This window comes from Armigeres subalbatus, chromosome 2, assembly GCF_024139115.2.
Source record: "Armigeres subalbatus isolate Guangzhou_Male chromosome 2, GZ_Asu_2, whole genome shotgun sequence".
Taxonomy (NCBI): domain Eukaryota; kingdom Metazoa; phylum Arthropoda; class Insecta; order Diptera; family Culicidae; genus Armigeres; species Armigeres subalbatus.
The window spans coordinates 253,949,785-253,973,203 of record NC_085140.1 but is presented as its reverse complement, the minus strand read 5'-3'; the positions used below and the strand labels follow the sequence as shown (position 1 = coordinate 253,973,203).

General features: G+C 38.9%; 1 protein-coding gene across 1 annotated transcript; it reads right to left on the bottom strand.

The window, feature by feature from the left end:
• Positions 1-82: 82 nt before the first annotated feature.
• Positions 83-22,838, bottom strand: LOC134212088 (importin-13). The gene is made up of 8 exons (XM_062689607.1): positions 22,293-22,838; positions 13,674-14,153; positions 11,909-13,420; positions 11,752-11,844; positions 1,067-1,205; positions 831-986; positions 592-763; positions 83-524 (listed from the first exon to the last, which is right to left on the bottom strand). The coding sequence occupies exons 1-8, from the start codon at positions 22,605-22,607 to the stop codon at positions 425-427; spliced, it is 2,967 nt and encodes a 988-aa protein (XP_062545591.1). The 5' UTR covers positions 22,608-22,838; the 3' UTR covers positions 83-424.
• Between the last annotated feature and the right edge of the window lie 581 nt (positions 22,839-23,419).

Genomic DNA, 23,419 nt, shown 5'->3' with positions numbered 1-23,419 from the left:
TGGGGTTTGGAAGTCCCTTTGATAAAGAAGACTAAGAAAAACTATTATGGATTTCGACTAACGCAATAAGAACATCCAAGACTACTGATAAAATACATTCATTATTCGCTTAGAACATTCATATCGAAGTAGGAAATTTCATTACGTATCACTTGTAGTTCTATCAGGAGGGAGACTCGAAGGAGCATGGGGGATTCGGCGAAACGAAGCATCGTTCGTTTGCACAACTGCTAATAGCTACACAAACTACTACGTCAGCACACTCAATAATACACATTGCTTTAGCGTTTCTCGACGTCACAATCTTCACGTCCTAAAAACCTAAAATCTAAAATCACAATCGAAAGAACCCAGCGGCGGTCCACGTTTACGGTTTCGTCACTTTTTTTTTGTCGCTGCCAAACGGTTTGGACCGTTCAACTTATTAGCTTGTCCGAAAGTCTATCTCCCATTCGACGGCATTCCGGCAGAGAGCGGCAAACTTACGGACATGTTCCTGTACTAGCCTTCGATTAACTTTTTCCCTAGAATGAAAACAGTCCTCGTTAACATCAAGATAGGAATTAGCTTGGTCATGGATTAGATACTTACTTGAGTACTTTTTTGATAAACAGATCTTTGTCAACCTGACTAACAAACAGAGTGGGGAAGTTTGGCTTTTCGAGAATTTTGATCCACCTGGTAAAATCGCTTGGGTACTTGTAATTGAGAGCTAGGAAGATATCGGCAAACACGTCCACGTGGGCACGCGGGGTATAGCCACCTACAATTCAAGTGTAACAGTATTAGACCATCTTTTCCTAATATAATTGAAGCAGAACCCAACTCACCTAAACAAAGAAAGGTATTGCTAAGGAGGTTCTCCCCCTGACCCACTACGGCGCTCATCATCAGTGGACAATTACGTGACTCTTTGATGAATATCGATAAAAACCCAACGCTCTTTTTGATAGGACCTGTTTCCGGCAGCATCATGCTTTTCATAGCTAAAAAATAAAAATAAAACATTTTCACATGACAAATTGGATTCGTTCTGGAGCACCAATCAAATCCCGTTACAACTCACCATACTCTATTAACCGCGGGCAGTCGGCCTGTGTTTCGCCGTAGCATTTGGACATTTTTTTGGTGATCCGTGTGTTGAACAAGAAAAAGGTTTCAATCAAATCCGCTACATCAGAGAGCTTTTGCTGATCGTCATATTGCTGCAAGACACAATAGAAATAGAAGAACGTTATAGTTACTCTAAGAATTGAATGTTCAACGCGCTGCCCTTTAACGCATAACTGTCCCGTGTTAGTTTTGGTGGATTTTAACTTTTTACCCTAGAGCAGTCTATTTTGATGTATAATTTTCGAAAACTTTCACAGATAAGTATCGAACTTTGTTTCCGAAAACATTGAAAACAACATAAAGTTTATTTGTCCCATTGCTGAATTTCTACGCATAATTGTCTCGCAATGATGATATTCATTATTATGGCACATTCTGTTAATCTATGAAGTAACGCTCATTGGAGTAGTTCTGCCTAGTTCTATAAAACTTAGCCTGTTCCAGTGGTTGATGGGGGCAAACTGAAAAAAATTCATTATATGCAACATAACCACTTCAACCACGCGGTCAATTCACTTCCATAGATGAAGTATGGAGAGACATATGTCAATCGCAGTACATAGTCATTTGCAAAATGCACTGAGCGAGACAATAGAGGTAATAAACTATAGTTATCGTTATCGTCCCCAAACATGTTGGGTACCTATCTGTCAAAACGTACTGATTTTCCCTTTGTTGACATTTAGTGCCCTATCCTCGCCAGCAAAAGATGTTTCGCCAGTGACGACAGCGACAATCTTCCTCTATAGTTTATTACCTCTATTAGCGAGACTGATATGCGTAGAAACCACCAAACGAATGCTGTATTTCTCGGCATTACTGTCCCGCCAAACTATTTTCATGGTCGCAAATTCTATTTGTGATCGGAAACTTAGAATGATTTCAATGAAATTAAGTTTTCTGAATGGTCCTGTAACGTAATATTCTTAAATTATTTACCGGTTCGGTTGACGTCAGCAATGAAAATTCGGGTTCAATTGCAAATGACATTTTCTCCATTGTCGTTTTTTGAATTTGGTAAAAGCATGCGTAGAACGGCAGCGCGGATTAGGTATAATATGAATAAGCTCATTGTATAATGAAGTGTCCAACATTCAACAGCCATTATCTGTTATTCTGTTATTATTAACGTAGCCTCTTACGGCACTCCGATACCGTAGCATTAAAACCATCACGCTTGCTAGCAGCCTGCACTTTCTGTAATTCCCCCTAGGGTTGTTTGAAAACATCCTTTAGACTTTTGAAGCTCAGCTTATCGTCGAGTATCGCCAACAATTGTGATGTCGCAGCCGCCGACTCTGACATTGACGGCTACGGCACCGACTTCCAGCACACTATCGCTTTTCACGTTCCATGGCAGTAAACCCAGGATTGAACCCTGTGGGACAACTGCGTGATGAGGGCGCTAGCCAAGCCTCCCTCTGTACCGTAGATCAGTACTTGATTCTGGAAGATACACGTACGGCGACAATCTTTTCAGGATTGCATTGGGTGGAGAGCTTTACAAACATCCGTTGCTTTGTTGGTTACTTTAACTTTATTCGTGTTTGTTGGATCCCCTTTAGAGCTGTCCTCTATCCCAGCTGGAGTAGTCACCTTTTTAATCTCAAGGTTATCTTTGCTGATACAGTGCCAGTTAGTCAATGCGGGGGTTCACACCTCGGTGTTTAGAGCTAGATCGGTTGGGAAAAGCTAGAAGGCTGGATTCGGACGACGTGCCCCAAGACCTGCCACGGCTTAACGGGACACGTAAGGCAGCTGCGGCGTTAGGCAATTTCAAGATGGTGTCCCTCGGCTTTACACAATAAGTGAAATGCAGGCCTCGGGATTCTCACTCATATGAACAAAAACCAAGGATTCATCAAATAGCGGAGTGAGATTTTTCTATGTTCTTCTTCGAGCAAGTATTCTCGCACAATATTGTTTCCGGATAATGGCCAGATCTCCTAATAACGCCTTCGAGTGCAATGTTGAACAATAATTCGACAGTGCATCACCCCACTTCAATCCGTCTGCGGTCACAAACGAGGTTGACACTTCGTCTGCGATCCGAATACTTGATTTCGAGCAATCCAGCGTTGTACGTATCAGTCTAATCAGTTTCGCCGGAAAACCATGTTCGGACATTATCTGCTACAGCTAATTTGTTTTCACTGAAATCAAGGAACAGATGGTTGTGGTAGTAGCGGATTGTGTTAAAATAACTCCTACTTCCTCTCTTTTACACAAAAAAATACCCCGAATCATGACCAGCTACCAACCGCGCCATGTCGGGGCCGAGCGAATATCCTTAGGACATCCGTCGAATATCTGAATTATCATGGGCTGTGTACTCACATGTATGCTCTGACAGAACGAGTAGCTCTAGTGATACATAGAAGATGTACCCAATATTCGAATTACTATCGTCTCGTTCTTTGTTTTGTTCTGTCAATCGAGTTCATATTCGTGTGCTAATGGGCGCCTACTATTCGAACGCCGATTGCTTCGATTTAGAAATTCAAATCTCATTCAAATAATCCATGCTTTCATTTCGTATCTCCGATTATTATTTTAACACAATCCGCTACTACCACAATGGTGAGTCTGCAAGAGCTGAACATCTGACCCGTCGTTGATCGGCCCGCATGAAAACCTGCCTGGTAAACGCCGACAAAGGACTCCTCATGCGGTCTCAGTCTGTTAAACAGGATACGCAATAAGATTTTGTACGCCGAGAGTGATCCCTAAGTAATTGGCACACTCTAGTATGTACCCTTTCTTATAGATTGGGCATATGAGGCCATCCAACCAGCCGGCAGGCAGTTCTTCATCCTCCCATATTTTCTGGATAATGTGGTGGATCGATTGATAAATATGCTCACTTCCGTGTTTGAAAAGCTCGACCTAGCCTTTTCTATACCTGGTCCAGCGTTGGTGGTTCCACAGCTTGACAGTCGCCGACCATTCTGCTCTTAATACACCTTCATTTTCATCTTTCAACAAATCTTCCAAGTGCTCCTTCAGGTACTGTTCGGCAAGTCCTTCAACTGACAAGCGTTGGATACTGGAACGTATCGTTCTGTTGTTTCGTGAATTCGTGACGCTGGAAAACGCACCCAATTGTTTGCAAGTACAAGGTAGTTATCCGAGTCGTCCGCCCATCAGCATGTGGTCTATCTGTGAGCAAGTGTCTCCAATAGGATGTTACCAGGTGTGTTTGCGGATATTCTTACGTGCGAAGTAGATACTGCTGATTGTCATCCCAAGTAACCAAAAGTTCCTTTAACCTTCTGTCTGTGCTCAAAAAAACTTACGTTGTCTGTCAAATTGACCCCAAATTGAAATTGCTATAACTTTTTTATTGTTTGGCCGATTTTGGATTTTCGGGGCTGTTTCGAAAGATAATTCAATCATCTTTCAGACTATTGGTGGGCGGGAACATCGCGGGGAGGGGTTTTAGTGAACAAGGGTACAAAAACAGTGATTTTTTATGATTATTTTACTTATATCCGAAAATCCTACCCATTTTGAACTGCACCTTTTTTTTAAAAAGATTATGCAGGAAGGCGTGTGCTTCGGCATGAGGCGTTGATAAGTTTAGAACTTGGTCGCCAGGTGGTGATATATTTGAATTCATTATTTTAGACTACTCAAGATATTCCGATATATAGAATTCTCCTCAGTGTAAATATTCTTATCGCACAAATTTAAAATTTGTTAAAATGGCGTCTTGAACAAAGGTCTTCCAGTGGGAATGGACTGTCTTGTGACGGAAGTAATAATTGGGAATTTTACAAATAGGCGGCAAATTGGCTGATCTTTGGTTACGCATGTAGACCCAAAAGCCTTAATTCCAGGGTTTTCTTGGATGACCTAAAACATATTCTGTGAACACATTTTATTATTTGCAGCATCGCTGGAGCAGGTTGAACACAAAGAAAACTTTTGATGAACTCTACCACAACATTCATGTTTGCCAAAAATGCTACAAACCAAAATACATCAGATCTCACATGGAACAATATACTCAAATATAACAGTTCACTAGCGCCGCATCTTGGAAGAAGTGCTCATTATATTGAGCACCGCTTTGTAGTCCTGGACATCCTGAACAATGTTGCCGAATACAACTTGGGTGTAGGTATGAGGGATCTCGAGCTAAAGTAATATTTCATATATGCAAGAATATTGCAAGTACACTAGCGCCGCCTAATTGTAAATTTCCTAATTATTTATTCCGTCACATGACAGTCCATTCCCACCAGACAAACTTTGTTAAAGACGTCATCTTTACAAATTTCAAATTTGTGCGATAAGAATATTTACAATGAGGAAAATTCCATATATCGGAATATTTTTTTTTTCTTTATTTGAGAGGCTTTCAGCCCTTGGCTGGTTCACCTCAGTATATCGGAATTACTATACTGCCGTCATACGTATATTTGTCCCATGTTTGCTGGGATTCCCTATATACAAGGGACAGTTATGCGTATAACGGCAGTATAGTAGTCTACTATAGTAGGCTTCGTGAAAGGCTGCGTACACGATGGCTTTTTGCAGTTGAAGAGAACCTGAGGGTGCTCAACGATCAGGGCGACTGGAAGCGATTGGCCCAGGATCGAGTCCAGTGGAGAAGGATACTCCATTCTGCGTAGTTTCATCGAACAGCTATAGCCCACCAATTATCAAGTAGATATTGCCGTTATACGCATAACTGTCCCATGTATATAGGGAATCCAAGCAAACATGGGACAAATATGCGTATAACGGCAATATAGAAGTCTAAAATAATGAATTCAAATATACCGCCACCTAGCGACCATGCTCTAAACTAATCAATGCCTCATGTGAAAGCACACGCCTTCCTGCATAACCTTTTGAAAAGGTGTAGTTCAAAACGGGTAGGATTTTCAAATATTAGTAAAATAAGCATGAAAATCACTGTTTTGTACCCTTTTTACGAAAATCCTCCCCGCGATGTACCTGCCCACCTATAGTCAATCTTTGGTAACGATTTGAAAGATGATTAAATTATCTTTCGAAACAGTCCCAAAAATCTAAAATCGGCCAAACATTAAAAAGGTATAGCATTTCAATTTAAATCAATTTGACCCCAGAGCACAGACAACGTAAGTTTTTTGAAAAAAAGTACACTGTAGCGAATATTTTCAAGATGTTTCAAGATTTTTTTTGCACCTAGAAGACAGATCTCGGCGAGTTTTACCAAACTACCAAAAATTAGGAGAATCGGTTGAAAACTAAAAAAATGGCAGCCACTCAAAACGGCCTGGGGTCATATTGACCCCAGAGCACAGACAAAAGGTTAAAGGTAAGTTTTTCGCTTAATCAGAATGACTGAACTGATTAAGCGAAAAAATTACTTTATAAAAATATTTTATTACTTGGGATCCCTCTAGCAGCAGCAAAGGTCACAAGACGCAGACCATTATCGTTGGTAAATAGCGTTTCCGTATGAAGGCTTTCCGTACCAATTCCGTACAATTTCTCATCCGATCTGCGCATTTGCATCCCCGATGACAATCTTTACATCGTGTGTTGTGCTCTCCGTAGGCCTTATCAAGGCTTTCATAGAACTCATCCTTCACGTCATCAGGCTTATCGTTCGTTGGGTCATAGATGCTGATCAGGCTATAGTTGAAGAATTTGCCCTTCATTCTCAACACGCAAATGCGGTCGCTTATCGGCTTCCACCGGATAACACGCTTAATCTGCTTCCCGATCACCACGAAGCCAACTCCTCGTTCTGCACTGTCTTGTGAATGAAGTGTTAGCTATGGGATCCACCAGCCGGAATTCACGTTCTCCAGTTCTGGGCCACCGTATTTCCTGGATTGCTGCCACACTTACGCCGAACTTCTGTAGCTCTCGAGCCAGGAGCCCAACACGTGCGGGTTCATTCAAAGTTCTCACGTTCCAAGATCCGAATTTCCAATCGTTGACCTTTGTTCGTTACCGAGTCTGTTGTCGTTGAATCAATCCGTCAGCAAATGAATTGAGCAAGTAGCAGGACTTGAACGATCTAAACATCTTCATTTGAACGAAAAAAAAATTAAACGTGTTCAATTGTTGGCAAGTTCATTCGGGACTTCCACATAAGGCTGAAAACTCATATAGCTGAACACAAAAGGTGAAAAAGTAAAAATTTGACATAAGGCTAAAATAACAAAAGACGTTATTAGAGGCACAAACTGAAATGAACCGAAACCATGCGACTAGTTTCTCCTTTATTTTTCCTTGTTAATTTATCACTCTACTTTCTTCCTTCTACCTTCTTTCTTATTCATTTTTCGTTCTTCCTTCTTCTTTTTTCCTACTTCTTTCTTTCGTCCTTTTTCCTTCTTCTATCTACCTTTTACCTTCTTCCTTTTCTTTTATTCTTGTTCCTTCTACTTTCTTCATCGAAAGTTGCTGGGCCAGTACCCTGAATTGTGTCCCAAAAAAGGATGAAGAGTGGCGTTTCGTTGGAGACTACCGCAGCCTGAACCGCGTAACCATTCCTGATAGGTACCCGATTCCTCATATTCACGACATCCTAAACAATTTTCAACGAAAGAAGTTTTTCACCACTCTGGATATGGTTCGATCGTATTACAATGTGCCTGTGGAAGAATGTGACATACCCAAAACAGCCGTAACCCCTTTTGGGTTGTTGAAATTTACAAGAATGCAGTTCGGGCTATGCAATGTCAGCCAATCGTTTCAACGCTTTATGCATATTCAATACTCATACTCGAGCAGCCCTGAGAAACGGAACGAACTCGAACCACTGCTTATCACCCTCAAGGATTAGTAGAACGATTTCACCGCAGCCGGAAGTCTGCAGTTATGTTCGTGCTCTGTAGCTGAAATGGTGTATGGGCAACCTCTTCGGGTTCCAGGCAAATTTTTCGAAAATACCACTGCTGAAACAAATCTATCCGATTTCATAAAATCGATCTGTGGAGAACATCAAACCAATAGGATGGGGCCAAAGATGCTGATTGAAAGAGATGGCGCCACAACATTTGTAGTAAACTGCCTATAACCGCATATCAGTCCCTTATGAAAAAATAGCAAATCGAGAAAACGATCATTTAAAATATAACAAATATTTTCTTCAGCGTTGCTTGATTGAAATGCTTTTACAACATTTTTCACGCCAGTGTGGTGTAAAAATATGTATCTTTCACTATGCCTTGCATTATTAAAATGATTTTAGCTTATTGAAATAATCCATGGGACAGGATATGCGGTTACTTTGCCTGTTGAAATGAAAAGTAATCGCATATTCTGTCCCACTACGTTGAATTCTGTGGGAAATTACATCAAGAATTACAGATCGTGCATTTCGCATTACCGTCGTGTACATGCACCAAAACGATTGTAATTGCTATCGTACTTTCCTGTAATAGGAGTTCTAGCTAGTCTTTTATAGACAAATTATAAAAATGTTCACGTTTATCGTGAAATGAGAACACGTAAAACATGTGAATCGACAGAGCAAGCCAACCATCCTCTGGACATTAGTATATCCACAAAAGATAATGTGACATTGTCCCAACATAGACATAGAGTTTGCATAGACTTATGGTAGATCAAGTGTTTAGTAATCTTTTGGGAAATAATATCCAATGGGTTTCTACTCTGTTCAATCTCAATTTGGTATGACCGGGCCTTAAACATCATCCGCTGGCCGAGATAACAGTTCTAAGAATATTTGTCATAATAAAGACAGGAAAAAAAATCTTCCTGAACCAGAGTCAGTTAAAATTCATATTTATATGACATATTGTACGGTTACTTTCACAATGGGACTCAAATGCGATTACTTTTAAGACAAGAGACAAATAACACAGTTTTATTTAAAAGCATACTAATATAAAACAAAATATAACCATTAGTCATCAAAACTCAAAAACGATGAAAAGTGTTATGGGAAAGTTATGCGATTACAGGCAGTAAAATGAATTTTCTTGTATGGACAAATCACGCGTTCTCACTATTGTCAGATTTTCTGGATATGATACACTACGCGGCGTTTGTAGTGTTCCCAAATGGGTACTTGCACAAAACTTCACGCGGCGAATGACTGTCGAAAGGTACGGCCGCGCGGAACGATACACCGCAATACTATTCACCCATAAGAATCAACCTAAACGGGGTGCAGAAAGCGCGGCGGTACCTTTCATGAAGGGTTCGCCGCGTGCAATTTTGAAAAAATCAGGCAATAACTACGCATCACAGCGATATGTGACCTAGGTAGAAATGCTACAATTTGTTTACCTTTGTTGCATTTTGCAGCTCCAAACAGTAAATAAGATCTGATTACAGCTCCATACTGAACTCGAACGGTTTACTACAAATTTCTTCATGACTGCTCTCCACCTAGAGTGTACAAAAGTAACATTCATAACTTACGCCGTTCAACAACAGTTGTCACTGCTGTAGATACAAAACCACATTGATATAAATACGCAGCATCGCAATTTATACCAGCAGGTGTAGGGGCAGTAGGGGCAATATGAACATACGGGGCCATATGAGCCACCCTTATTTTGAGCTTATTGACAAGTTCTATCATGTAAAAGTTATACGATCTTTAAGAGGATGCTCCACATATGCATCAACGTGAAAACAGCATTAAAATTCAATTCAAACATGAAAATACACTTGAAAATGTAAATTTTCGCTGCATAGGCATAAGATTATAAGATTTGAAGTTTATAATTAAGGTTTTGACACAAAACTGATTAAAATACAGGTCAAAAATACACCACAATCCAAAGATATATAAAAATTGAATATTGTGCACACATGTTTGTATTGATACAAATCTGCATTTATCATAAAACAATATGGGCATACCTGCACAGAGCCAGATATCAGGCCTTAAAATGCGAACAAGTTCAAATTTCAGTAGTTAAATACAAGAATATTATCATATATGTAAGATTCATTACGGAAAAAAATACAACAGCGCATTACTGCGATTGAATCAGAAAAAATGACTATTGACCAATTGAAATGTGGCTGTTCAAACGGTTTAGAGTGACAAATCGGTTCAGTCCGCTGTTGTGCGGTTTTTTAATTTTATTTGGTATGGAATACTCACAGCTGTTGTAGGAATATCATATTCTTCCATATTACGCTGGGTGCTGCGGATAGAGTCGGTTTTTTGTTCTCAAGCGAGTAGCGGGATATTTTGAAATCAATCCCATAACCAGAATTATTTTGCAGTTCTGTGACTGTCAAACATTTCCCGCTCTTCGAATTTCTCTTTCCATGCTGCACGAAGGCGCTCAAATGCGTGAGACTCTACATGACTTTACGATGGTTAACATATATTCCTGCTCCAATCAACTGCTGAATTTCGTGAAATCTCGTAACGAGTGCTTTTTAGTTGCATTCCTACTAATTATCCACTCGAAATATAATGTGAATATATTTGTTACAAATAATGCAAAACTCATACTAAGTTTATTCTTATTTTTTCTCCAAATAAAAATAATACTTCTCAATATAAGATCTAAAACGAACATAACCACAATCTTTAATGTTTGGCTCCGGCACAATAGAAAATTTTGGCTTCAGTTTGACAACCAAATTGATTCTATCCGCACCACCCAGATATTACGATACTTTTTTCGCCTAAATAAACATTTTGGATGGGTGGCCCATACTGCCCCAAATGGTGGCTCATATTGCTCCGTAAAGTCGGGAACACACATTGAAATCAATCCATTTTCAAAAGTGCATTCCAACAATTTCCAAACGCATTTTTCGTCATTCATCGACGTTATATGAAAGATAACATTCTCTAGTATAAGTCAACTACATTTGAACGATGTTTTTTTTTAGCTTTTCAGCGCTTTTCGGAACGATTTCCTTAGGTGGCCCATATTGCCCCGATCACCCCTACTAGTGTTGTTGAAATGATTTGAAAGGGCGTCAATCGGAATTTTAGCTAGAATGCCACTGATCTTGTGCTATTGAGGGTGAGCATCATGCTAAGCAGCGTGTGTTTCTACCCAGTGACCTTAGACCGTTCAAAGGAAATTTTGTTAGAGTCGATCTCGTGAAAAAACCACTACAACACCCTTATAAAGGTCCATTCGAAGTGATTGAACGAGGCAATCTTCATGAAAGGAAAAGAACAAAGGATATCTGTCGATATATTAAAACCAGCGTATTCCTGTAAACAGCAAATTGAGGACTTCCCTGATTCGAATGCCAAAGTTACGTCTTCGGTCATCGAGTAAGATTTCTGTCATAACTTGTGGGGGGCAGTGTGGTGGCAATCCTTTATTCTTCATACTTAATTCCTTTCTCTTTATTCTTTATCCTTTATTCATTATTCACTATTCAACCACTCAACTTGGTTGGTATAACAACACGAAAGGTTAGGATTCATTTCATCCCATCAATTAGAGCCTTTCGATACTTTCAGACTGTCGATATTTCAGCCTTATGTGTTTTAGCATTTCGAAGGACACCTGTCCATTCAACTGAATTGATCTTTGTCAAAACGTAGCATTTAGGTCACAGTGTGCAATCGATCGTAAAAGGCAATAAAGTAGTAAAAACGGGTTAAATAAGGTCGCTCATTTTCCAAGTTTGACAACGAATGAAACATTCAATGACTTTTCTAAAAATTACCTTCATTTGGCCAAAATTGTATTCCATGATCGCGCTGAACAGTTGCTTCATACACTCCTTACTTTCGGGGTCATTGTAGAATATTAAAATAAACTGAAATGCACAATAAAAATCTATAATTAAACGATTCGACAATTCTAACGAAAAAAAAACTTACATTTCCGGCCATCTCGACGGCCGACGGCGCACATTTGTTGGCAAAGATGAGTAAGATTAGACAGCACATGTCGTTCAGCAATGGTTTGATGTCCTCCATCAAATTGGTAAGTGCTTGCTGCAGTGCTTTGCACAAAGTTTCCACGACGCTTTCATCGTGCAGCCACATGGTGCACAGCGTCTTTAGCAGACCCATGGTTTTCTCCAAAATAAGAAGAATCGGTTGCACCGGTGATGGTTGAGTCGACACAGGCCGGGTAATGGGTATGTCTTCTTCCTGGCCGGCTGGTTTCTTGGTGTTGAGTGAAGAGAACAGTTTGGCGATCATCTCCAGTCGGAGCACAATTCGACCTCTAGCCGCGTCACTAGTGTCCTGATTTTGTACATTCATCTGGAGCTCCTCGAAGCAGGGCGACACCATTAGGTCGAGGTATTGAAGAATGTGCTCATAGGCAATAACGCTCATTATGTTGCCCACAGTGTACATAAGTCGAATCATTTCGGAATTTTTTAGATGGTTACCCTGTAGAGCAGCCCGGCAGGCATCTAACAGGGGCAATGCAAACGGGGCCATTTCCTTTTGGCACTCGGAGGTGAGATCTTTGAGACCCAGAGTAGCCTGGGACGCTTGTGTCGAACTAAGCCCTCGCACGAGCAACTCGATGGCCGCCGGGAGGTATTTTGGGTGATCGCTGATCCAATCGCTAAAAGCTCCGGCTGTTTCCAATGCCATTCCGAGTAGTTTGTCGCTGTATTTCTCATAAGGGATTTCATTCAATACTTTGAGCAACTTTACTATTTGAGGGTACTCGGCATACTCTATTTTTTGTGCAATTGAACAGTATGCATGAATAGTTGCTTCGAGTAAGGGCCAGTTGTCGGTGTTTTGGGGATCGAAATTAAGATACGCGATAGATTCATCCAGTGCTTCGGACAGAACATCTAACATTAGATCATTCAGCACATCGTGGCACGAGAGCAACGTGTCCCCAATGTCCTGTCGATAGCATCTGAATGTTTCCAAATCATCGGAATTCCATTTGTGCAATGCTTTGTCGTTTGGCAGCTGGCTTTTCTTAATTAGAACTTTGACTATATGAACGTACACTGGTTTGATGGCCTCCCATCGCTTCACTTTCTTTTCGTCATTTGGCATAGATAGCACTTCATCTTGTAACATGTACCAAAATTCCATCGCCAACGTACTACACGACTCGTCAACCGGATACGTTCCGGGTTTGTCAGTGCATTTAACAACTAGATCGACCGTCCTGCCGTACACCTTCGTCAGTTCTTCGTCGTCTGAAAGTATGCCAGCAAAAATGACCGATGTGTAACATTCCAGTGTCGACAGAAAAAGTGTATAAATCACAAAAGCTAGATTCTCGTTCTCGTTGTTTTCCTTCCATTCCACATCCAGAATCGGACTAAGCACATCCAAAAAGAGGCGCATGAATCGAATCACGGTCGTAGAATACTTATAGCCATTGCTATGTTGAGAGCTCATTATTTTCTGAAATAAAACAATATATGGAAAACAATTTTGATACCGTTAAAAATTTACTCATTAAAAACACTGCATAAATTCATTTCGTAAAATTTCGAGAAAACAAAAAAACTGTTTTTAAACAAATCGACAACATATCTTCGATTTCTTTAATAGAGGAGTTATAGGCAAAACTCAACGCCTTGAAATACTTGCAGTTTGAAAAAAAATGCTTATTAATTATACATATTGCTTATTAATTATAGCAAATCGTACATACCACTAGTGCCTTCACAGCTGTCTCTGCAAGATCGCTGTCCTCCTGTGAAAGGCATCCATCGTCCTTGGGTTCCTTCCAGTAGCAGTAGTGGATCAGCTTCAACAGAACCTGCACCATCGTTTCGCACCCATCCAAGCGAATATTGCCATACTTGAGCCACGTAACGAGGCTTTTTGTGGCATTGATTAGCGCACCGGTTTCGTTTTCATCGATTCGACCAGCACTCAACTTCTCGCTGAGATAATTAATAACCGTACCAGTAGCGAATTCTGCCTTTTTGTTCAATTCTTCCCGCACCATCGAACGGGGTATGCGCGTGTGCACCGAATCCGCTTCGTCCGGGATGCCTTCCAGTACCGACATAAGAATTTCCAGCTGCGTATTCTTGGACAAGTTTCCGAGCTGCTCGTTTAGGAACATCCCGGTAACTTCCTCAATCACAGTTGGATGTTCCAACATGTGCACGATGAAAACGCTCATCTGGAAAAAGAAAATAACAGCGATTTTTCGGGTGGAATCTAAAATTGAGAGGACATGGCATGATGGGCATGATCGCCACTCAGGGCAAGTTGAGCTAAAGTCTAGTTTACACATGCATAGCCAGTTAGTGACTGATTTTTTGCCCATTACTCAGACCTAAAATTCGACAAAATGAATCTTTCCCAAAATGTCCCAATCCCCGCAAAGCATTATTCGCCAGATATACTAAACTGACTTAAAAAAGGAATCGTACTCAGTATGGCTTTATTTAAAGCAAATGCGCTCTTCAACTGGAAATCATATTTTTTGTCTTATACCAAACACATGCCTCTAAAGAATCATATCCTTCATTTAGCTCATTAAAGGCAAATGCGTGCTTTCATTATTTGACTTATTGAGTATAGAACTGTAGATTCTCATTGGTTGCATATAAGGGGGCTACCCCAAATGGCATAATGCCGTTTGGCATAATTCCGTTTGGTATAATTCCTTTTGGCATACGAGTTGAATAGTCAGAGGCCATTTAGCATAACGACCGTTTGGCATAATAAAGAAAAATAGTCATAATGATTTTACAGGGTGTCTACTCATCTGTAAAAACAAAATTCCCTGATTTTTCCAGGTTTTTTCCAGATGTTTTACATTAATTTCCAGGCAAAAACAAACGTGCCATATATAGATTTTAGCAGCAAAATGATCAATTCAAAAAAGTAACTATTGCGAAAAATATTATTTTAAAGAATATTTTGGTGGCTTCACAAAACAATGTTATAAATTACTTAAGAAATTCGTCAAGGAATTCCTTCGCAAGTTCACCCAGCAATTGCCTTCAGCCATTCAATCAAAATTCCTTCAGGAATCACATAGGAAATTCCTTCAGGTATTCCTTTGAAAATTTCTCCATAAATCGGAAAATCTGGATTTTAATAATTGCTTTAGAACTTCCTCCAGGATTTAATTTGAAAATTTCTTTGCTAAAACTTTAGAAAACATCTTAAGAAATTGTTTCGAAAATTCCTTTGGGATGCATTTGGCAATTCCTCTTCGATTTTTTTTCCTTCAGATGTTTGTTGGAAAATGTCTTGTGAAAATCCCTCGGAAATACCTTTATAAAATACTTTGCAGATTTCTTTAGATATTCTCCTGATTTTTTTGGAAACTTGGTTAAGAATACTATCGGAAATCTCTTTGAATTTTATTTCAGTTGTTTTTTTAAACTTAAGAAAACTCCTTAAGGAAATGTTCCGGAAATATGTTTGGGAATTTCTTTCAGAACTTCTTACGAAAACTCCTTTAGGAAATGTGCTGATGCAAAAATATGAGATTACTGGGTCTATGACGTTAGGCATAATAGCTTCTTTATGTCGTGGGCTGTTTTTGGGGCATTTTATGCTTAACATCCTTTATGACTAACGTACTCATGCCTAACGTCCTTAGGGGAAGGTGGGTAGACTTGATCCCCGGGGAGACTTGATCACCCCCTGTTTTATCGAGAACTAAAGTAGTTTTGTTCTAGCGTATTTTTTATCATCATCAAAGTTTTGAGATATTAGGATTTGAAGTTATTGCCTCAATATGGGGACACTTGATCCCCCATTATTCTTCCATACAAAAATTTTGTGTATAAATCTGTTCTTAGGCTTTTTTGTACATTTGACGGATTTGATGAAGGGTTGGCAGGAAAAATTACTTGTCATAAGACGAGTTAATACAATCCCATTGAATTCCACCACTTAATTGTCTTATGACAAGTGAAGACATTCCACTAAAAAGCTCAAAATAATTTTCTTATCAGGAAAAATTATTTATTGTGTAGATCTCAGAGAAAGCGGATCAAGTCTCCCCAAATTTTAAAATAGCATGTCCTGTTGAATTCAGTAACAAAAATCGTTCATGTATACGCACAGCAACTCGATAATTCCGCGTATTTTGAAGGGAAAATATTCAAAAAAATCTAAAGGCACCTTTCTAATTTAATCAAACGAAGTTCTTGGAGAGGGATCAATTTCCCCCGAATATTTTCAAAGTCGATTTTTGACAGCTCTCCAAAAAATCGATTGTGTATCAATAACAACAATAATTTAAGGACTGTCATACATCAGAAAAGTTAAATACTATATTTCTTAGAGGGTCTGTGTGGAAATCGTGTATGTTTTTTTTTATTTTTGGTTGTAATATATCGGAAATCAGAAAAGGGGATCAAGTCTACCCAGTCTCCCCTATACCTGTTCGCGTGACCAAGATCTAGTTTGCTTGGACCTTGCAGCCAAGGGTCCGGTACAATAAGTGTCAAAAGGCCAAGTTATAGCCATTTATGATCATAAATATCATGATAAACAACTACCTGACGCCATCCCCACACATTCAATTTTCTTTCTCCGCTTCTACACGATATTTTTTTGTGATAAATAATTTAATTGTAATCTGAATAGGCTATTAAGCTTATTGAACCATATTTTGACAGAATAATTTGTTACAGCGCCACTATGGTTCTATTACTGCTTTACTGTAAAAATTTTTACTAAAAACCTTCGTAAAATGCTTCGGAAATTTATTTAAAATTTCTTGGGAATTGTTAGGAACTCATTCAGAAGTATCTTAAGGAAAACTTAGAAAACAGCTGGAGGAGTTTTTCCGGATATTTTGCTTTGAAGAATTCTTTGGAAATACTTCGAGAATACATTTAGAAACTCCTTTGAAAAATCCATTCGGGAATCCTTCGGCTATTCTTTCAAGGATTCCTTGAGCAAAAATCCTTCACAAATTACTCTACACTTTTTTTTTAAATCCCTTCAGGTTCCCTTTCGGGAATTTCTTAATGGAACCATACGAAAAATCGTCCGGATATTCGTTTTGAAATTTCTCCGGGAATTCTTTTCGATTTTTATCTTGGAATTTTGTCCAGAAATAATTTAGAAAATTGCTAATGATTCTTATGGACACTCTTTTAGTGATTTCTTTGAATAATTCCTTGGAAAACTGATCCCGAAATTCCTTTGGAAGTTCCTCCAGGAATTTCTTTGAAAAATCCTAACTAGTTTAGTATTTTTTGATATATTCTTTAAATGAAGAAATGTGCTAATTTGCCTTATTCCTTAAAAATGTGATCTTTTAAAGTTTTTTTATACAAATACGTGCTTTGAATGGGGGAATGATCTACTCATTAGAATTCTTCCAACCAAATACTTGCATGCTTTCTCGTTATATGGAGAAATCGAGTGCTTTAAAAAATGGAATCATCAGCTCATTTATCTTATTCCGATCGTACATGCCCGTTTGAAATCATTCAGAGACTGAGTGAAATTGTATTGACGTCTCTTTTTTTTTAACGGAAATCTTACTCATTTTTCGTAAAAAGTGGAAAAATTTACGAAAAATGAGGGATCAACTACTTGTTTGCCGTATTCCGGGCAAATGCGTACTTTTAAAGGAGTCATCTACTCTTTTGCTTCATCCCGGGCAAATGCATACTTTTAAAGAAGGATTAATCTATTCTGTTCTTACACGGATTTTTTTTACACGGCCGTGTAAAAAAAATCACATGCAAAATTTTTGCAAAGTTGCTTCATTTTGCATGATTTGTCGAGAAACCATAAAAATTTTTTTAAACGGATTTTCAGATTTTAAACTGAAAACTCTTTTTACACGGAACGCATCCCCCGTGAAGGCCCTCCTTAGCCGTGCGGTAAGACGCGCGGCTACAAAGCGAGACCATGCTGAGGGTGGCTGGGTTAGATTCCCGATGTCGGTCTAGACAATTTTCGGATTGGAAATTGTCTCGACTTCCCTAGGCATAAAAGTATCATCGTGTTAGCCTCATGATATTCGAATGCAAAAATGGTAACCTGGCTTAGAAACCTCGCAGTTAATAACTGTTGAAGTGCTTAATGAACACTAAGCTGCGAGGCGGCTCTGTCCCAGTGTGGTGATGTAATGCCAATAAGAAGAAGAAGAAGCATCCCCCGTGTAAAAAAAATAATCGGGTGTACTTTAAAAAAGGGGTTATTTACTCGTTGGCCTTATTCCGGGCAAATGGGTACTTTTAAAGAAACAGTCATCTACTCTTTTGCATTTTTCCGGGAAAAAATCATACTTTTAAAGATGAAGTCATCTACTCTTTTGCCTTATTCCGGGCAAATTTTTTATTTTTCATTTTGCAGCGTTTGTTGGGGCAATGAAAGCGCAAGTCAATCCAAAGCCGATAATACAGAGAGTAATGGCAGAAGAGTCCTTGCAGACCACTTGAACGCCATGGGGTAGGATAAGGATGGGGTGAAGTGAGGTTCGGATTTGGAATCGACTCAACACTGATGCAGAATGTAATTGAATGCAAACTAATCAATGATCAAAGGCTAAAATGATAATTTCAAAAATTCTAGTACAACGTTTTCTAGTTTTTAAAAGCAATGTCTTCTGTTTTTGTCTTGGAAACAGCTGATGTGGTTTGAAAGGTCACTTAGTCATATAGGGGAACAAGGGGCAATATGGACACCCTAAGGTTTAAATCAATATTAGGTGATTTAAATTGAATATAATTCGGATTTCTAGCAATTACATGATACTATTACTCGTTAACTACCAGTTCTGTTTGGAATCGTATTGAAAATGAGGCAATTTCAATCAAATATGACGATTTTGTAATAGTTCATTTTTCACTACTCTCGGGAAGGTAGCGGGGCAGATTGGACACCCCCATGGGGCAGTATGGACACCCTTATAAAATATGAAGAAAACTATCTTACTCGTGATTATATGCCATCGTAACCTATTTTATGGATCATCCAACAAAAATATTACCCAATTGTTCATCTTCCTGTCATGTTTTTGTATGAGACACCTAAAATTGTGTTTGGATCATCAACATCCTGTGGTGCGCGGATTTAAAACATCCGAAAATCTATTTCCCTCTTCTTGAGCGAGGTCATATATGGTCGTTTTCTATTTTATTTCCATGGTGAATAGAAGAAGATTGATTACGTAACGCAAAAATTTGCCACTTTCAGCTGGCCTCATACATGTATGTCGAACTTTTTGTATGAAGCATATGATTTTTTTATATGGATCTTCACACTTATTGCAAGACCCCGTCCCAATCGTCTCTTTTCTAAGCATTGCATAATCTATGCATGCCCTTATCCCTACTGGCATCGCCAATCCTTCCAATGGGTTGTACCGATCAACTTGCCAAAGAGATTGCCAAATCCCTACAAAACACTTCCTTTTTTGTTGCACTTTCAGCGATTTCTATGGTATATATATGCTTCTGTGGTATATATGTCATGTACTGGAACTTTTTAGCGATTTATAATTCCGCACCATGATAAAACAAAAATAACACGATATGAAAGCCTAGTTCGATGAGTTTGAGGTTATGTTTTTAAGTTTTAAGGTGTCAGTTCTACCCCCATATAGAGTGTTCAGTTTGCCCCAACAGGTGAACATATTTCAAAACTCTTGAAAAATTTGGAAAAATCAAGGAAACTTGTCACAAATACATGTCAGAGCACTGTAAATAACAGAATTTTGCTATGGGATGACCAATAATTGAGAAATCATCTTCTATAGTAACGTAAAGCTTATTTTATAGGAGGTGAAACTTATAATTTTTAATCGTTTGGAAGACATTCTAACTTTTTGTCAAATTTATGAGCTAAGAAGATAAAACAATGACTTCTACGCTATAAATTAGTTGTTTATGAAAGGATTGTGGAGTTCGCTGCATTGAAAGTAGAAAAATGATTGAATTACCAAGAATATTGGGGGTGTCCAATCTGCCCCGGGTGTTCATAATGCCCCCTGGTCCCTAGTCTCCCTAGTCCAATTATAAGTTATTTAATTTGTTAGCTTGTTGTGACCACATTGAAAATATAAAAAAATATTGCGTAGGGGAACAGGTGGTAAAATGAACACGTTAAGGACTTGCGTTGAATTCAATCATAAAACGAGGATAATTAGCTAGTTTTACCACTTGGTCCAACAATTTAACTCATATTATTATTGCACTGAACATTTTTTTTTGCTAATAAACATTGTTTTATATAGTTTTTCTTCGAAATTTCGTATGCACAAAAATAGTGCGGGTAAAATGAACACTGCCTGGTGGTAAAATGAACATCGCTTCCCTTTTGGAAAATTAAATTTTCTTTTTTTAACTTTAGCACTGTATACATTCATTCAAAGTTTTATCTTGGTTATTTGATATGAATTGTTTCTTGAACCTCCGCTTCACAATTGCACAATTTATCTTAAATTTGTGAAAGTTTGATACAAGTGTTCATTTTACCCCCATACATGCCTTGTGATAAATAACTCTTCCTCTAACTATGCAAACCAATAATTTTACTATTTATCCCTGCAACATCTTTGTGAAGGTTGTCCTATTCGTCGCTGTACTAAGAACAGGTTTGAATCAATGTTATTATGAATTTATTAAGAATTAAAGCTTGCGAAAAAATAATTGAAAATTACATCAGACCCTATTTTTACAGCCTCGTTTGATATTTTGGATAGTAATAGGTGCGGTCTCAAAACCAAAATATTAGCTCAGGTACCTTATTTTGTTTCGAGGAAAATGTGTTTTAATATAAATATAGCCTACTGTTCATTTTACCACCTCCTCCCATATTGGTGTTCTATTTTATAACTTTTATTTATGCAGAATGAAAATTAATTAACTTTGTTTGTTCTGGGTGTAGGTTATGCATTCGTCAAATCACTTTGTCACGGGAAATGACGAGCACAGAGGAACAGACGTCTCACTTAGAACAATATGCAATCAAAATCATCGTCACGGAATCATTATCGCCCAATTCTAAATTCACTGTGTTTGGACAAGCGGCAACCAGATGGCGGTAGTGTGTAAACGTCAAGCACAAGCAAAATCGATGAAAGCGCCATCAGTGGCCGATTGACCACCCACAAAAAATTGAATTCACCGTTAAAAAGGTGAACGATGGAACATGTGTTGAGTGAGACGTCTGTTTATCTGTGATCTAGCTGTCTCTCTTAGGGCACCAAGAGAGAACGTGCATTATTTTAATTTGTTAATTGTTACATGTTGATTGAGTATCTTTATGTTGTTATAAAATAAGTCTCGCTTAACTTTTCAAAAGGACCTAAGTAACATTTTTTTCATGAATTAATTTGAGTACTGCTTTCATGTTGTTTAGTTGATTGCGCTATTCAAATTAATTCATGAAAAAAATGTTACTTAGGTCTTTTTGAAAAGTTAAGCGAGAAGTGTAACGTGGGGCTTGTTACACTGGCGCCCAACGTGGGTGCCCAAATCGGATAAGAATCCTGTACAAAGGCTCAACTATGAATACAACAAACTAATTGCTGTAGACAAAAAGCGCAATACGCAATAAAAATATACATGCGGGATTTGGCTGATGGACCAAAATCTCATATGAAACCTCGGCATTTCCCGTAGTGGGCACCACCTAGCCGTCTCTCTTAGGGCACCAAGAGAGAACGTGCATTATTTTAATTTGTTATTTGTTACATATTGATTGTTTGTTTCATTATGTTTATATAAAATAATTGTAACGTGGGGCTTGTTACAAAGAGCGTACTTTGAAGTCATAATTGAATACTTTATAGTCAAAAGAGCATACTTCAAAGCCTTTTGTGTGTAAACTTTTTTAGCAGTGCAAAGTATTACGAGATTACACGTTTATAGGTGGTGTGTTTCGCATAAGGAACATAGCTGAAAAATAGTTTACCTTGCCATACTCTACCAAAATGAAATTGTATCCTCAAATCGAGTGACAAAAAAGTAGAACCAAATTATCATTCTTACAATGGCCGATGCTCAAAAACGGCACTGGTCGATCTTATCCCGTGACCCATCTTGCCACCTTTACTCTACATTTGTTATAGGTTATTCACAAGCCTAAGAATCATTTGATACGATTCGAATAAAATTGGCCAAAATGGGTGTTAGGCGAGGCTTTATGTTCCAACTGGAACTTGGTCTGCATCTCAACTCAACTCATTAAAAATTGCCATATACACTACCGCTAGATCTCTGAAAGCTTAAATAATTAATACGTGACTCGTCAACAGCCCTGTTAATTATTATTGTTTTTGGGAGCTGCATCAAACAAGATATTTTCCGGGCACAAAACTCCAACTTACCGATATGCAAAGCTGGCTGAGAACGATCTTTGGGCCATTTCCGAACAGAACTATACTCTCCAGTAGCTTCTGTTTGAACTCACTGTGTGCCTCCTTCGGAACTTCGGCCCAGTGTTTGGTCAGCTTCGAGTGAAGTGTGATTGCCCCAAAGAATTGTATCTCCGACGGTTTGTTCAGCTGCATGAGCTCCCAGCAGAAGGACCACGCCTGGGGACTTTCCTGAATTTGCTGCAACCACTGGTGAGTGTCCTCCTGCTGGCGGGTTCCGCTCCGGTAGAAAGCGAGAACGGCCTCTTCGATCGTACGAACGTCCATGTTTGGGTCTACGATGGAGGGTGGAAAATCGTTTGATGTGGAAGTTAAAACCTTAGTCCGTCCGCTCAAAATGTGCCAAAGCCACTACACCAACAAATTCACTTCGTTCTATTTGTTCATCTTTGCTTTTGCAGCGGATTCCAAACGAAATTTTACGAAAAAAGCAGCCGACGCAAAAACCCGCACCGCACAATTTTTTTCCTGTCGACGAATGAAAACGGAAAAGAAAATTTTGACAGTTTACCGGCTGATTGATGTGTGGGGTAAAACGGGATCACTCATCGTACTTCGCAGGCATGACCACATGGCTGCGTACCATAACATACTCCGGGAGTTGCCAAATTTCCAGAATTTTCCCAAGTTAAGACTACTCATAATATGAGCAGAATTTGCTTCGACTTCGTGAATTATATTATAATAGTCGAAGCAAATTCTGCTCTTCCCTACTATGGGAAACCGGAAACCCCATAAGGCTATCTGACGTTTTATCATCTTTTCTCTTGCACGCGCACGGAAGGATAGATTTGTTTTCATACGGAAACGCTTCGGAAGCGTTTCCGTATGAAAACAAACCATATCCCGGCTGTGCGCGTGCAAGAGAAAGATGATAAACGTCAGATAGCCTTATTGCTATCTGTCAGAGTTTGAATGAAACATGGCCGCCATCTCCTCCTCTAGAGATCTCTGTTGTTCTACTGTAAAAACCCATACAGAACTGTCATTGGTTGTGTGAAGAATTTTGCTTCGACTTCGCGAATTGAATTTGGCAACCCTGGTATAACCCGGCAATGAAAAATATATGGCGTTAGATT

Bases quoted from the DNA above. Each gene is read 5' to 3' on its own strand.
- LOC134212088 (XM_062689607.1), bottom strand. From the start codon at position 22,607: ATGGACGTTCGTACGATCGAAGAGGCCGTTCTCGCTTTCTACCGGAGC. The intron at 764-830 runs GTGAGTTGGGTT...CTTGAATTGTAG, and splicing joins CAATACCTTTCTTTGTTTAG to GTGGCTATACCCCGCGTGCC. The intron at 525-591 runs GTAAGTATCTAA...TTTTCATTCTAG, and splicing joins TTTATCAAAAAAGTACTCAA to GGAAAAAGTTAATCGAAGGC.